The sequence below is a fragment of the Chionomys nivalis genome, chromosome 1, assembly GCF_950005125.1.
Source record: "Chionomys nivalis chromosome 1, mChiNiv1.1, whole genome shotgun sequence".
Taxonomy (NCBI): domain Eukaryota; kingdom Metazoa; phylum Chordata; class Mammalia; order Rodentia; family Cricetidae; genus Chionomys; species Chionomys nivalis.
Genome location: NC_080086.1, coordinates 144,663,178 through 144,678,377, shown reverse-complemented (window position 1 = coordinate 144,678,377; position 15,200 = coordinate 144,663,178). Strand labels below are relative to the sequence as shown.

At 39.6% G+C, this 15,200-nt stretch overlaps 1 protein-coding gene across 1 annotated transcript in view; it reads right to left on the bottom strand.

The window, feature by feature from the left end:
- The window catches only part of Skap2 (src kinase associated phosphoprotein 2), a 159,589-nt gene that overhangs the window by 57,566 nt on the left and 86,823 nt on the right, over positions 1-15,200 (bottom strand). The window contains exons 5-6 of the mRNA XM_057786131.1: positions 6,323-6,400; positions 4,670-4,753 (exon numbers count right to left, since the gene is read on the bottom strand). Coding sequence (XP_057642114.1) covers positions 4,670-4,753; positions 6,323-6,400 — 162 coding nt within the window. The remainder of the gene's footprint in view (positions 1-4,669; positions 4,754-6,322; positions 6,401-15,200) is intronic.

The following is a 15,200-nucleotide window of genomic DNA, read 5'->3' as shown; positions in this document are numbered from 1 at the left end:
CAATGTGTGCTCTTTTAGGCAGCACAGTGATTCTGTGATCATATATGTGAAAGATGCTTTTTGCTGAATTAAACCAAGTTAACAGAGTTGGGGACATAGTTCAGCGGTAAAGCATCACCTACTATGCACAAGATATCCTCAGTACTGACAAAAACCCAAAAGTTCAGGGTTTCATGAATCTAGATTACATAGGCCATTAGCATGAGGCCATGAGCATATTTACATACCAACTGGATTTCTAAGAGAAAAATTTAACATACACCTTGTGTAAACATGACTCATCTACGAAATTCCTTCATCCACAGAACACTTTATACATCTGGGGTTCCCCAGACATAATTTGTGAAATAACTAACTGGAAAAGTACTGAAGGGAGAGTGGAAAAACAGTAAGTGGTTAGACACATTTGATTCTTCGACCCTTCTTAGAGAAAACTAAGCCATTCACTCAATCAATTTATACTGAGCACTTTCAACATGCTGGTAGTTAAGACAAAAGTTATTAACAGCACATTTTATCAGATCTTTTAACTGAAATAAACATACATACATTACAAATGTAGGTATTCCACAAATACCAGTCAATGACCAACTCACAATGCAAGAGGAGTTTAACTTCCACTCCAATAAACACGAAAGTAATAGGAGGCAAAATACTTAAGTGGTCCAGTGAAATTTTGAAAGATTTTCCTTCAGCTCTCCCAGAGAAACAAGATTTATCTACATCTCTAAGGCAGCTCCTTCCTCCCCCACCCCATGCTCCAGCTTTGCTCCCCACACTGATCCTATCCACAGTGTTGAATTTCTGCTCTTCCCTCTCCTGCAATGTCCACTTGACCCTTTGTTCTCTCTTAGTCCACAGACAGAATGCTCTGCTGTCACACACGTTACTGAGTAATTTATGAAGAACAGAAATTTACGTCTCAACACTCTGATGGATTAAAAGTCCAAGACCAAGGTACCAGCAGGTTAAACATCTGGCGGGGTCTTCCCTCTGCTGCAAGTGGACATTCTGCTGCAGCATCCTCTGGAGGGGAGAGAAACTGTGGCCTTGTAAGGCAGAAGTACAAAAGAGGGTTTCAGAGATCATTTAAACATTTTTATTGGGTCATTCATGAGGGTAAAGCCTTCATGGTCTAATCACTTCTAAATGCCCTACATTCTAACACTACCTTTTTGGAAGTGGCTCCAAAATACAAATTTTGGGTAGACACATAATCAAAATTATGGCTTTTATCCAATGAACTTCCATTCATTCTTTATGGCCCAATAAAATGTCCGTATCACATGGAAGTTTTCCCAAAGGCCCCTAGCAGTTAGTTTTTACTCCTTTGTGATCTAAAGGTATTTAATTTAAATTACCTATTATACCAATTATTGAATTTATGTCTATCTGCCTAGCCACGCCTCTGATTTTACAACAGCTCAAGCAGTGAGCATCTCTAAGGATCTTTGGATTCCCACTGTTTATAACACCAAGTATCTAGCAAATGTTTACCAAATAAAGTGTGAGTAAATGAGAAAATGAATGAATGAATGAATGAATGTCTCGATGGGAATCTGAATCTCTAGGACGTAGACTGCTTGATGAATGAGGCTCACAACAGTCACAGGGAAAGGAAGGAGATGGGAGGACAGATGGTATTTCACAAAGTGATAAAACATGCACTATATATATTTGTTACTTAAGGACCTGAATGGCTATGAATAATAAATATAGAGATATTTATGGATATAGAGGTAAGTGCATTACAAACCCTGGAGGATGGCTGTACTCTTTCTAAGCCATTACTACTTTGATAGGTCAATATGGTTTTTGGCACACACAATAAGGTAGAAAATGTGAGCTATGTATGTGTCAAACAGTAACGAAGTATGGCTTAAGCTAGTGAGTGGTATCAACCCCGCCTCAGGCCTCTATGAACAGTTTATCTCAATTCTACCTGCTTAGAGGCTTACAGTCTTCATATATCTAAATAACTCTTTCCAAAGTTCACACACATACCATAAAGCTGTATGACTTAGTTACCTGATTACACAAAAGAAAATCAAAATGTTATTTGATAATGTTTTCCCAGAAAAAGATAAAGTGGCAGGAAACCAGGATCATGCCAAACAAGCAATTAAGAAATGTAAAAAGGCACAATTTTTTCAGAGTCCCTGAAGAGAAGACCAGGATTCCAGGAAAAAAAAGAACTGTGGCAAACAGACCTGGGACACCTGGGAAGACACAGCCCTGGTGGTGCAGCACAGGCTGGGCCAGAGAACTAACTGCAAACAGACCTGGGATGCCTGAGAAGACACAGCCCTGGCGGTGCAGCACAGGCTGGGGCTTTAGGCACCAACAAGGGAAGGGATGTGACAATCCTAGCTTCTGAAATACAAGGGGCTGAGGGAACTAACCCGGTCACAAAGCACTTAAAATGCAAAATGCTAAGAATGATAGCACCATAAGGTCTAGCAATAAGAACAGGAGTGGAAATTTACTATCTCAAAGGTTCTAGCTAATTTCTTTATGTGACATTGACCTTTGGAGTTTTAGAAAACTTCAAACACTCCTTTGAGTTTTAGGAAATTTTGCTGGCTTTCAACTAACACTGACATTAGTAATCTCTGTCCCTCAGTACATAGAAATGAGGAGCCTAACTGAACCAAAGCCACGTGTATTTGAAACTTCTTTTTTTTTTTTGTGAGAAATGATAAGATTTTTATCTAAACTCACAGTAGTACAGAAAACTACATTTCTATAATGGTAATACACATTCGGTCTGCGATGGTCATAACTGAACTTGATGAGTTTCCTGACACCATCAGCAGCAGACGGAGCAAGTGCACACGCTGTAAACTGTGACTACTTCACGGGAGCCATCATTACACAAAACATGTTAATGACAGAATCCAGACAGGTCACTGAACTGTAAGGTCATTAATACCACCAGCCAAAAGGTGAGATCAACTTCTGGTATTATGTAAAACTTCAAATTTATTTGAAATATAATAATTGTATCTAGATATTGCTTTAATAAACATTACCTATTTCTTTCCTCCTAATTTAAGGTCAGAGTACTTATTTTAGAAGATTTTCACTGTTTCTGGTTTTCTATAAAATACATACAAATTGCATATATATGTGTGCACATTGTTCATAAAAATTTCATTATTGCATATTTATTGTATAAAACAATGGTTTCATGACATTTTAGCCAAACCTACCACCTAGGCTATTGTTTATCTCTATAAGAAATAGCTGGTACTTTAGAATATACACCTTTTGATCTGCTTTCCCTTGGGAAAAAAAAGCAAAACTATATATATATATATATATATATATATAATTTCATTATTTTGAAGCTTCACTTATTCAAATAAGAAATCTAAAATTATGCAAACTATTACTAAAATTAGGCATTAGTTAGCAAATAAAGTTTATTGACTAATGCTAGCGAAGTATGAAGTTGTAGAGTATGAAAGTTAACATAGGGTCTACAGTGGTTACAAGCCTGAAACATAAACAAATTCCAGGCCTGCCTTCTACCACTCTGAGAATGGACATCACACGAATTTAGCCTCTCGGTCCTTTGTTTTCCTAACATTAAAATAAATGGGATAACTGCACAAGTCTGGATCCATGGATATGCTCACAGCAGATGGGGGGCCTACAGGGCCCTGCTTCCTGCGGAGTCATATGCAGTTAATGGTTGATGAGAGAAGGAGGGACATTTCCTCCAGTGGTATAGCCACTTACAGCAAGGTGCCCTTGCTACTCTAATGAAACTTACTGGCAAGGGAAGGGAAGGGAAGGGAAGGGAAGGGAAGGGAAGGGAAGGGAAGGGAAGGGAAGGGAAGGGAAGGGGAAGGGAGGGGAGGGGAGGGGAGGGGAGTGGAGGGGAGGGAAGGGAAGGGAGGGGAGGGGAAGGGAAGGGAAGGGGAAGGGGAAGGGAGGGGAGGGGAGTGGAGGGGAGGGAAGGGAAGGGAGGGGAGGGGAAGGGAGGGGAGGGGAAGGAGGGGGAGGAAGTGATAGTAGAAGTGGGCAGTTCTAGGGTTAGCAGTAGAGGGTGCAAGAAGTGAAGGCAAATGTGATCAGAAGGCATCATGCACAGGAATAAAATGGCACGGTGAAACCTGTAGGGAATGGAGGAGGCCCTGAGTAAAATCCTGAATGAATGTGAACTGTTGACATGGGCACAGCCATGAAAGGACCAAGACCTTAGACCCAAGGAAAATTGACAAAACTACCCAAGCCACATGGGCTGTGGCAATTATACACAATTGATATTGTTAATAAAAAACATTGTCAGTAAACAAGTAGGCTAGTAATGAGCCTACTTCATAGAAGGGCTGTGTGTTAAATGAGTTATACTAGTTGACTTGCTTATGTAGGTAGATAAACTACTTATACAGTATCTGGAATATAGCAAACTCAATACACGTCTGCTTTTGCTGTTGGCATCTGTAAAGTCAGGAAGTACTATGTCATTAAATTTTATATAAACAATTACTATTTTTCCTGTCTTCAAAAAGTTTTATCTCACATCAGCATGAACCTCATTTTTCTTCAGTTCTACAGAAACGTCTCAGTGTTTTCTCCACTGCTGTCTTCTGTTCAGACTGCAGGAAAACGGTCAGAAACGCGTGCAAAGGAAACTGATGTGAATAAATGCCAGCACCACCTTTATCGCTGCCGTAATAATAGAACACTGTCTTGCTGAGAGCACACCACCGCTTCTGCCACTCAAACCCCAGGAAGCTGTGATCTGCAAAAAGCAGAATGAGCAGGTTAGACACTGGGCATGACTTACATAACGCCATTCCCTTACCACACAAGGGAAAGTTAGTTAGTACAGTTGCTGGGCTTCCTGTCACCGCTGTCATTAATCTGTATGTTCCACCCCAAAGGACAGGCGGCACAGCAGCAATGGATAAAGTCCAGCAGAGATGGGGAACATCACACTTAGGATTGTTTCCATTGTCTGCCACCAGACTTTCCCTACAGAGACCGTCTCAAAAAGGCACCTGATAACACATTCTTGATATAGCTGATCTGTGGGTCTGATTTTCTCAGGGAGAGGTTGGCTTGGTTAATTTCTACTACCTCTTTCAGCTTAAAAAGATAAAAAGAAAAGTACAAGTGGAATATAATCAGAAGGTCTGCACAAAAGCTACAGCAAGCTGTACGGTCATAAGGAGTTCTCCTGCTTTCATTCCTCATATCATAACACCACGCCCAGATTTCTTTTTTCTTTTTCTTTTGGTGCTGAAAGGAGACCACCTGGCCAAACCACAGCTACCAAGGCCAATGGAGAGGAATGCTGAAATGAGAAACACACAACAGCAGGTGAGATGCCAGGCTATTCTGAATCACAGCAGGCCAATGTGTGCCAGTCGGACGTAGGGGTCCCACATGAGTTAGTGGTGAGAAACTCCAACCTTGAGAACACAGTCATGTCCTGAAGCAAAAATATCCCAGGTTGCACTGAAAGCCAGACCTAATGCTTTGCTAGTGTAAAAAAAAAAAAAACTATAAAACTGAAAGTGGGGAAGTGGGGTTTCATGTCTAGATAAGGTCACCACATTTTCTTTTCTTTTTTTTTTAGGTAATTTTTATTTATTTATTTATTTTTACTTAAAAATTTCCACCTCCTCCCATTCCCCCCCCCTCCAGTCCAAAGAGCAGTCAGGGTTCCCTGCCCTGTGGGAAGTCCAAGGTCCTCCCCCTCCATCCAGGTCTAGGAAGGTGAACATCCAAACAGCCTAGGCTCCCACAAAGTCATTACATGCAGTAGAATCAAAACCCAGTGCCATTGTCCTTGGCTTCTCAGTCAGCCCTCCTTGTCCGATACGTTCAGAGAGTCCAGTTTGATCACATGCTCCATCAGTCCCAGTCCAGTTTGCTTTGGTGAGCTCCCATTAGATCAGCCCCACCGTCTCAGTGGGTGGGCACACCCCTCGCTGTCCTGACTTCCTGGCTCATGTCCTCCCTCCTTCTACTTCTCATTTGGACCTTGGGAGCTCAGTCCAGTGCTCCAATGTGGGTCTCTGTCTCTATCTCCATCCATCGCCAGATGAAGGTTCTAAGGTGATATGCAAGATATTCATCAGTATGGCTATAGGATAGGGCCATTTCAGGCTCCCTCTCCTCAGCTGCCCAAGGATCTAGCTGGGGACATGTCCCTGGATATCTGGGTACACCTCTAGAGTCAAGTCTCGAGAATACTCTTCTTCGGGTATGCCACAAATACATTTTATCTTAGAATAGAAAACAAACAAACAAACAACAACAACAACAAAACAGCTTTAGTGTTTTCATTAGCCCTACAGCTCACCTTTTCTGCGTTTTTCCAGGTAGCCAGCCTTTAGGACAAAAGGAAGGTCCTGGGCTGCAATTGGAGGAAACTGGTTTCCTGTAGGGAGCAAGGGAAAGGAAAACAGTGGGTAGGCAATTCACTCTGGAAAAGCTGTGTTCACCTCATCTCATTGCGGTCAGGGTACCTTTAATCACTGCAATTACTCAGATCTGGCAACCTTACTTCAAATCCATCCCATAGACTCCCTTCCCTCCTCTTGTAAATCTTGAATTAAGGAAATAAATTCATGTTCGTAAATACAAATGCAGTAAATGCTGTAGCTGAGTTACCTCAAAAGGGTGATACTTTCCATCAATATTCAATAATCAGAACTATAACATATAAACACAACAATCCCAGTAGAGAGGTTAGGGATTTCAAATAAATCGCGATGCAATTTCACATTTCTTTTGGATTAGCTCTTCAAGAGTGTAAATGTGTATCAACACTTACCTGTATATTCTTACTCTCACCAACTGAAACAAAGTGATTTCCCCCAAAATCAAACGCATGATCATCTCATTAGATGCCGAAAAAGCTTTTTGACAAAATACAACATCCCTTCATGATAAAGGTCATGGACAGAGCAGGGATACAAGGAACATACCTAAACATAATAAAGGCAATATACAGCAAGTCAACAGCCAACATCAAACTAAATGGAGAGAAACTCCCAGCAAGTCCACTGAAATCAGGAACAAGACAAGGTTGTCCACTCTCTCCATATCTATTCATTATAGTACTTGAGGTCCTAGCTAGAGTCATAGGACACCAAGAGGAGATCAAGGGGATACAAATTGGAAAAGAAGAAGTCAAACTCTCACTATTTGCTGATGATATGATAGTTTACATAAGTGATCCCAAAAATTCTACTAAAGAACTTCTACAACTTATAAACACTTTCAGTAATGTAGCAGGATACAAGATTAACTTAAAAAAAATCAAAAGCCCTCCTTTACACAGATGATAAATAAGCTGAGAAAGAAATCAGAGAAATATCACCCTTCACAATAGCCACAAATACCATAAAATATCTTGGAGTAACTCTAATCAAACAAGTGGAAGACTTGTATAACAAGAACTTTAAATCTTTGAAGAAAGAAATTGAAATTGAAGAAAACACCAGAAAGTATAAAGATCTCCCATGCTCTTGGGTAGGTAGAGTTAACATAGTAAGATGACAATCTTACCAAAAGCAATCTTCAGATTCAATGCAATGTCCATCAAAATCCCAACAAAATTCTTCAAAGGCCTCAAAAGAATGGTACTCAACTTCATATGGAAAAGCAAAAAACACAGGATATCAAAAACAATCCTGTACAATAAAGGAACTTCTGGAGGCATCACGATCCCTGACTTCAAACTCTACTACAAGCTACAGTACTGAAAATAGCCTGGTATTGGCATAAACACAGACAGGAGGACCAACGGAACCGAATAGAAGATCCAGATATCAATCCACACATTTTTGAACACTTTATTTTTGACAAAGAAGATAAAATATAAAATGGAAAAAAGAAAGCATATTTAACAAATGGTGCTGGAATAATTGGATATCAACATGTAGAAGAATGAAAATAGATCCGTATCTATCACTATGCACAAAACTCAAGTCCAATTGGATCAAAGACCTCAACATAAAGCCAGCCACACTAAACCTCACAGAAGAGAAAGTGGGAAGTACACTAGAACGCACTGGCACAGGAGACCATTTCCTAAATATAACCCCATAGCACAGACACTGAGAGAAACAATTAATAAATAGGACCTCCAGAAATTGAAAAGCTTCTGTAAAGCAAAGGACACGGTCAACAAGATGAAACAGAATGGGAAAAGATCTTCACCAACCCCACATCAGACAGAGGTCTCATCTCCAAAATATACAAAAAAACACTCAAGAAATTAGTCATCAAAAGAACAAATAACCCAATAAAAAAATGGAGTACAGACCTAAACAGAGAACTCTCAACAGAGGAATTTAAAATGGCTGAAGGACACTTAAAGAAATGCTCAACATGCTTAGCCATCAGAGAAATGCAAATCAAAACAACTCTGAGATTCCAATTTACACCTGTAAGAATGGCCAAGATCAAAAACACTGATGACAACTTATGCTGGAGAGGTTGTGGGGTAAAGGGAACACTTCTCCATTGCTGGTGGGAGTGCAAATTGGTATAGCCCCTTCGGATATCAATATGGTGATTTCTCAGAAAACTAGAAAACAACCTTCCTCAAGACCGAGCAATACCACTATTGGGTATATACCCAAAGGATGCTCAATTGTACCACAAGGACATGCTCTCAACTATGTTCATAACAGCATTGTTTGTCATAGCCAGAACCTGGAAACAACCTAACTGTCCCTCAACAGAAGAACGGATTAAAAAAAAATGTGGTACATTTACATAATGGAGTACTACACAGCAGAAAAAAATAATGACATCTTGAAATTTGCAGGCAAATGGATGGATCTAGAACACATCATATTGAGTGAGGTAACCCAGACCCCGACTTATGTACTCACTCATAAGTGGTTTTTAGACATGAAGCAAAGAGAACCAGCCTACTCATAATCCCAGAGAACCTGGATAATGATGAGGACCCTAAGATAGACATACATGGATCTAATCTACATGGGAAATAGAAAAAGAAAAGATCTCCTGAGTAAATTGAGAGCATGGGGACCATGGGAGAGGGTTGAAGGGGAAGGGAGAGGAAGGGAGGGGAACCAAGAAAAATGTAGAGATCAATAAAATCAATAAAAGTTTTTTTAAAAAGTGCATCAGTAATAACCCCTTTAAATTATACTTAAGTCCTCAGAAGAACTTCATGATTTATGTAACACGATATGCAGTTAATACGTTCTGATTGAAAGTCATTATAATATATAACAGCAGTAATTTCTCTTTTAAAACCTTGAACCCTCACATTGTTCAGCCCTCTCACAATGGTCAGGAGTATGTCATCAGTTAAGATTCAGATCAGATCGAAGGACGGAGGCTCTCCAGATGCAGACACAATGATTACCAAGAGAAGGAAGCTACAGCTATATCACTTTATACAGCAGGCAACACCAGACAGTCACTGGACAACCACTTATACCAGAATACTATCTCACAGGAGAGACTGATTTGGCAACTGCACAGCTTAGACATTACTGTCATTTTTAAACTAGTTACAAACAATTTCCTTTTCTTAAGGTAAGAGCAATAAAAGAAGAAATCATATCATAAGGGCATAGAGAAAAAATAATTTGCATTTTAGGCTACTCTATATACAGAAAATTACAACAGGAGATTGGTTAAAAGGCCACAAGCTTAATATTCTGAGGAAATTGGACCATATTTTAAAATGAGTATTTATTTATTATGACCATCCTACTTTTCTAAAGCAAATCAAAATATTAGACATTGGAACTAACCCCCTGTTGCTGGACATGGTATCATCATGCCTCGGTAAACGCAGCATGATAACTAACCCCAGCAAGGAAACTAAGCAAGAAGTGGTCCTTCCTCCAGAACCAAGCTTGCAATCTTGATGAGGCAGCAGTCGGTCAGAAGCATTTGGGCAGAGATCTGGCTTTGGCTCTTCTACACTAGTTCTGATGGGATGTGAAATTTTAAAATTTGCAAAGCCAGTGTACAGCTGAAGCACACATGCTGCAGAGCAAACAGGTCCCTCCGGACCTTCAGCACAGCTTATCTTCAACAGGGTCAAGTCTATCCTGGATCCTAGCAATTTTCAGAAAGCTTGAAATATGAATTAAAAATCAACACAAGCTCTGGCTCTTAGTTCTTCATTAGTTTCTCATTCAGGTTCTTCTCTTGTACAAACAGGTGGCAAGGGATCAGATTGGCTCCAAGACCTTTCACAATCGACATTGTGGATTCATTTTCTTCTCATAATTTTATGAGACGGCTGGTGGCCAATTTAAATACTAGACGTGTGAGAAACCTAAAATCACTTTTACTACTTTACCATTAACAAGTCATTATGATAATATGGGCCTTATTGTTCACATTTTTATAGTTTTTCAACCTTAACTTCATGCAATTCTTGCTAAGTTTCTGAGTGTCGCCTTTGCTGACTACAGTTTTCTTTTATGGCTTGGCATTTATATAGTCTTCGACATGAACACTAAACCTCTCAGCTAGCATAATCTTCCTACCACTTTCATACCATTAAAAATTTCTGTTTCTATTGGAAAAGAAAGAAGAGAGATTTTTTTTTTTAGAGACTGTTCTTTGCTCGTGTGATCTTTCACTCTGAGTCAAATCATGGTCTAGTCAAATACTCTGTCACCACACGATGGAACTATTTCCCTGAAATGCAAAGAGTTAAGGATAAACTCCTCATCCAATCCCCCCTCAAATACTAACAAACTATGGACTAATCCAAGCCTTTTGCTAAAATAATATTTTTATTAATGCTTTGAGTATTTCATATAATATATGTGATTCTATTCACCACTCTGTCTCCTTCCAGGATCCACACATCACTCCTATTTTGTTTTGTTTTTTTAAGCCACCAATCTGTGCTGCCCAAATCCTCCTGGGTGTGTGCCCTCCCCTGGAGCAGGCTGACCAACCAGAGCTCACACCCTTAAAGAAAACTGACTCACCCTACCACAGTTATCAATAGTTCCTCAGCTAGGAGGGGGACTTTAAGTCATACCGTGGAGGGTTAGGTGGGGGGGACGGACCAATTTTATCTGCCTTGAGCCCACGCAGGGCTTGACATATTGTGACAATCATATATGCAACTGTCTTGTCATGTCTGAAAAACACCGTTTTACTGCAGTAAAAAAATGGAAAAAGAAAGAAAATTATAGGTCAACCTCTGTTGAATATGGATGAAAAAGCTCTCAAATGAAGACTTAAACCTAACTCAAAAGCACATTACAAGGATTATCCCCTATGATCAAGTCAGCTTTATCCCAGAGATGCAGGGACGGTTCAATACATGTAGATCAATGAATATAATCCACCACATAGATCCAAGGACAAAAACCACATGATCATCACATTAGATTCAGAAAATCTTTGGCTTCCAACAAAATCCAACATCTCTTCATGATAAAAAGTCCCAGAGAATCTAGGGAGCCTGGGACATATCTCAACATAATAAGGACAATACACAGTAACCGCCCACAGGCAGCATCTTTCTAAACAGAGAAAAACCCTAAAGCATTTCCACTAAAATCAGGAACAAAGACAGGGTATCTCCCCACACACTTTCCTCTCCTGTTCAGTAGAGTGCATGAAGTCCTAGTTAGAGCAGTAAGAACAGTAGGGTGAGATACACAGGGTACAAATAAGAAAGGAAGACGTCAAAGTATCCTTATTTACAGGAGATATGGTTCTACACATAAAACACTCCACCAGAACACCCCTACAGCTGCTAAACATATTCATCAAAGTAGCAGGATGCAAAATTAACACACAAAAATCAGTAGCCTTCCTATATACCAACAACAAGCATACAGAGAAAGAAGTCAGGGACACAATATCATTCCGGATAGCAAAAACAAAAACAAAAACAAACAAACAAAAAAAACAATACAACAACAACAACAAAAAAGCTTGGAATAAGTATAAGTGAACCAGTACTATGATGGAGGAAGGTCATTGGTTAATTAAAAAAGAAACTGCTTGGCCCTCATAGGTTAGAACATAGGTGGGTGGAGTAAACAGAACAGAATGCTGGGAGGAAGAGGAAGTGAGCTCAGATGCAGGGCAGCTCCTCTCAGAGACAGACCCGATGAAGCAAGCCGCCAGGTCAGACATGCTGAATCTTTCCCGGTAAGACTGGTGCTACATAGATTATTAGAGATGGGTTGATCAGGATATGAGAATTAGCCAATAAGGGCTAGAGCTAATGGGCCAAGTAGTGTTTAAAAGAATACAGTTGTGTGTTGTTATTTTGGAGCATAAGCTAGCTAGGTGACCAGGAGCTGGGGCAGCAGGAACACAGCCCACAGCTCCCCCCAACAGTACTATGTAAAGAAGTGTTGTGATAGAACCAACTGAGGTCACCTAGAAACACATCTGGAGAGACCAAATAACGGCAATAAGCATATTTTTCAAAACAAATGTAAGGAATTAAGCTGGAAATGCTGATTTTTATTTTTAAACTTACGTATAAATAAATGCATAAGTAATGCAATGCAAAAAAATCTAAGTGAACAACTTGTACAATAAAATCCTATCCAAATCCTTTTAAATTCTTCACATTCACGCTTAGTGTAAGTCTCAAAATTGAGGTAGCTAGCACTTCCTTTTGCCTCTTCTAATTTCCCATGATGAGTCTGAAAACCAAGGAAAAATGTCCACTAAATGCTTGTTTTGGATTTAATGCAGATCATACAAGGCTTCGCTGTTTGGAGACCACCACCTTATTTCACATGAGAACACTTTCCTACTCCTCCATCCACAAACACCTGTCTAATGTTTCTTAAGAAACAGCCTCAGAAGTGTTCACAACCCTTGGGACTCCAGTTCCAGGGGACCTGATATCCTCTCCTGACCTCTGTGGGCAGTGGGCATGCACAGAGTGCACAGACATACATATAGTCAAACAAGTCACACAATATAAAAAGACATCCTGCTTCTGCAAATCTGTGATGAGCACAAACCACTTAGCCTCTCTGAGACTCAAGTTTTCTCATCTAAAGCATGAAAAGCTCAGGACAAATCAACTCTAAGACTCAGGAATCGATCCACACTCATGTTGTTCTTGTGCTTTAATAAGCACTAGGGAGCAAAGGGCTTTACTATCAAATGTGGAAACTGTTTCTAACAATTTCTTTTAGGTAGATCAATCGGTGATTTCTCTTATAGCTACCACGGAAAGAACTGTCTTATATCATTGCCTAAAAAACCTATTTTCTAAAACACTATGTTCTACCATTGGTGTAACAAAAGAATGTCATCTAAAGCTGCTATTATTTTTTATTATTTTATGACACTAAAGGAGTCATGATTATCTAACATCAATGCCTTAGCAGGATATTTGTACTTTACCATGTATTTAAGATCCTAGAGTATTTGTTCCATCTTCTTTAAGGCATTAGGGCAGTTTTGCTCCCTAAGCAAATGAATGAGAATGGTTCCCAGAGGCTCATATACTAGAATATTTGGTCCACAGTTGGTGGAACTGTTTGGGAAGGGTTTGGAAGTGTGGCCTTATGGAGAAGGTGTCTTCCTGGGGGTGGGCCTGGAGGTTTCAAAAGTCCATCCATTCCCAATTAACAATCTCCACCTCATGGTTGTGTCTTAAGATATGAGCTCTCCACTATGCCTCAGCAGCAGGCCTGCCTACCTGCTGCCATGCTCCCTGCCATGATGGTCATAGGCTCTAACCCTCTGAAACTGTAAGCCTCAATAAACTCTTCTCTAAGTTGTCTTGGTCATGTGTCTTATCACCGCAATAGAAAACTAACTAAGGCAGCCTATTTTTTTTTTTGAAAATTTCCATATTGGTTTAGAAATACATAAACACAAGCAAATCAATAAAGGGAAAACTTGTATTTTTGGATGGAAAGGAGGATTTTCTATATGCAGATGCCTCTGGGAAACTGACTAGAAGAATTATATACAATTTGGACTTAATTCCTCTTCCTTTCTACTTGCCTGTGCTTTATTTTCACATGGACTGTGGAATTATTTGTTTATTTTTACAACTATTTCATGTTTTGTGTTTTAAGATACAAAACTCTAAAAACATAAAAAAAAACTCAACACTTCTAATGTTTTAAGAATTTGCTTTATTCATCTACTTTTCCTATTATGCACACACACAATTTTGGGTTAGCAGCATCAGAGACAGCCGTGTACAGAGTTATACCACTTAAGTATAGTACAGTTTACAGTTTTGGATTAGCTTTGAAGAAAGAGAATGGGTACACAAACAACTGTCATCCTATCTGCAATTTCCAAAACAGTCTCAGGATTAAGAGCTGGTTACAGTAAGCTTGTTTTTTTTAAGTAAAAAATAATAATCAAGCATGAGATTATTTTATACAAAGTCAAACATGGCTCAGTTAGGAGTCTGTCTATTCACAGCCCTATTCTGATCACTTGGTAAGTGGACTTGATTATCACAGCAAACCAGGCCTGATGATTCTCATGCTGTCACTCATTACCTACTCCCCTAAAAAGGCGACCCCTTTTCGGTATTTCCCCTCTTTTGCTATTCAAAGCAATTCTGATGACTTAAAGCATTTTGCTAATAATAATAATAATAATAATAATAATAATAATAGCCAGGTTAAGTGGTGCATGTCTTTAATCCCTGCACTTGGAAAGCAGAGGCAGATGGATCTCTGTGAGTCTGGGGTTAGCCTTGTCTACAAAGTAAGTTCCAGGACACCCAAAACCCAAAACAAGCCAAACAACTAAACAAAGAACCACCAGACCGTGTGTTTTTAAGGACTTTGATCAACATGGGTATGAAATTCATGCATCCTTAGTTATTTTGACAATTAATTCAGTAATATTTTACTTCATACCCCAACAGATTATTCTGTAGCCATCAGTACATGACACATTTAGGAGGGCAAACAGGAGATGCGGAAGGGGTGGGGTGGGGAGCAAGAAAGCAAGTCACTACACAGAGAAATGTCAATGCCATGGAAATCCGGGGGAGCAGGGCGTGGGAAATCTACGTATTTTTCTTGCGGTTTCCTGTTACATTATCTTAATAATTAGACATCAGATCAAAATAGTCAACGCAGACACAAAACGAACTGGAACTACAAATATCATCCATATTTACAAGGAAATGGCAAAAATTCAGTCCTCAGTTTTAGTCATTAACATGAAGGAAGGAATTCAAATTTTCTGAGTCTCTGCTTCCA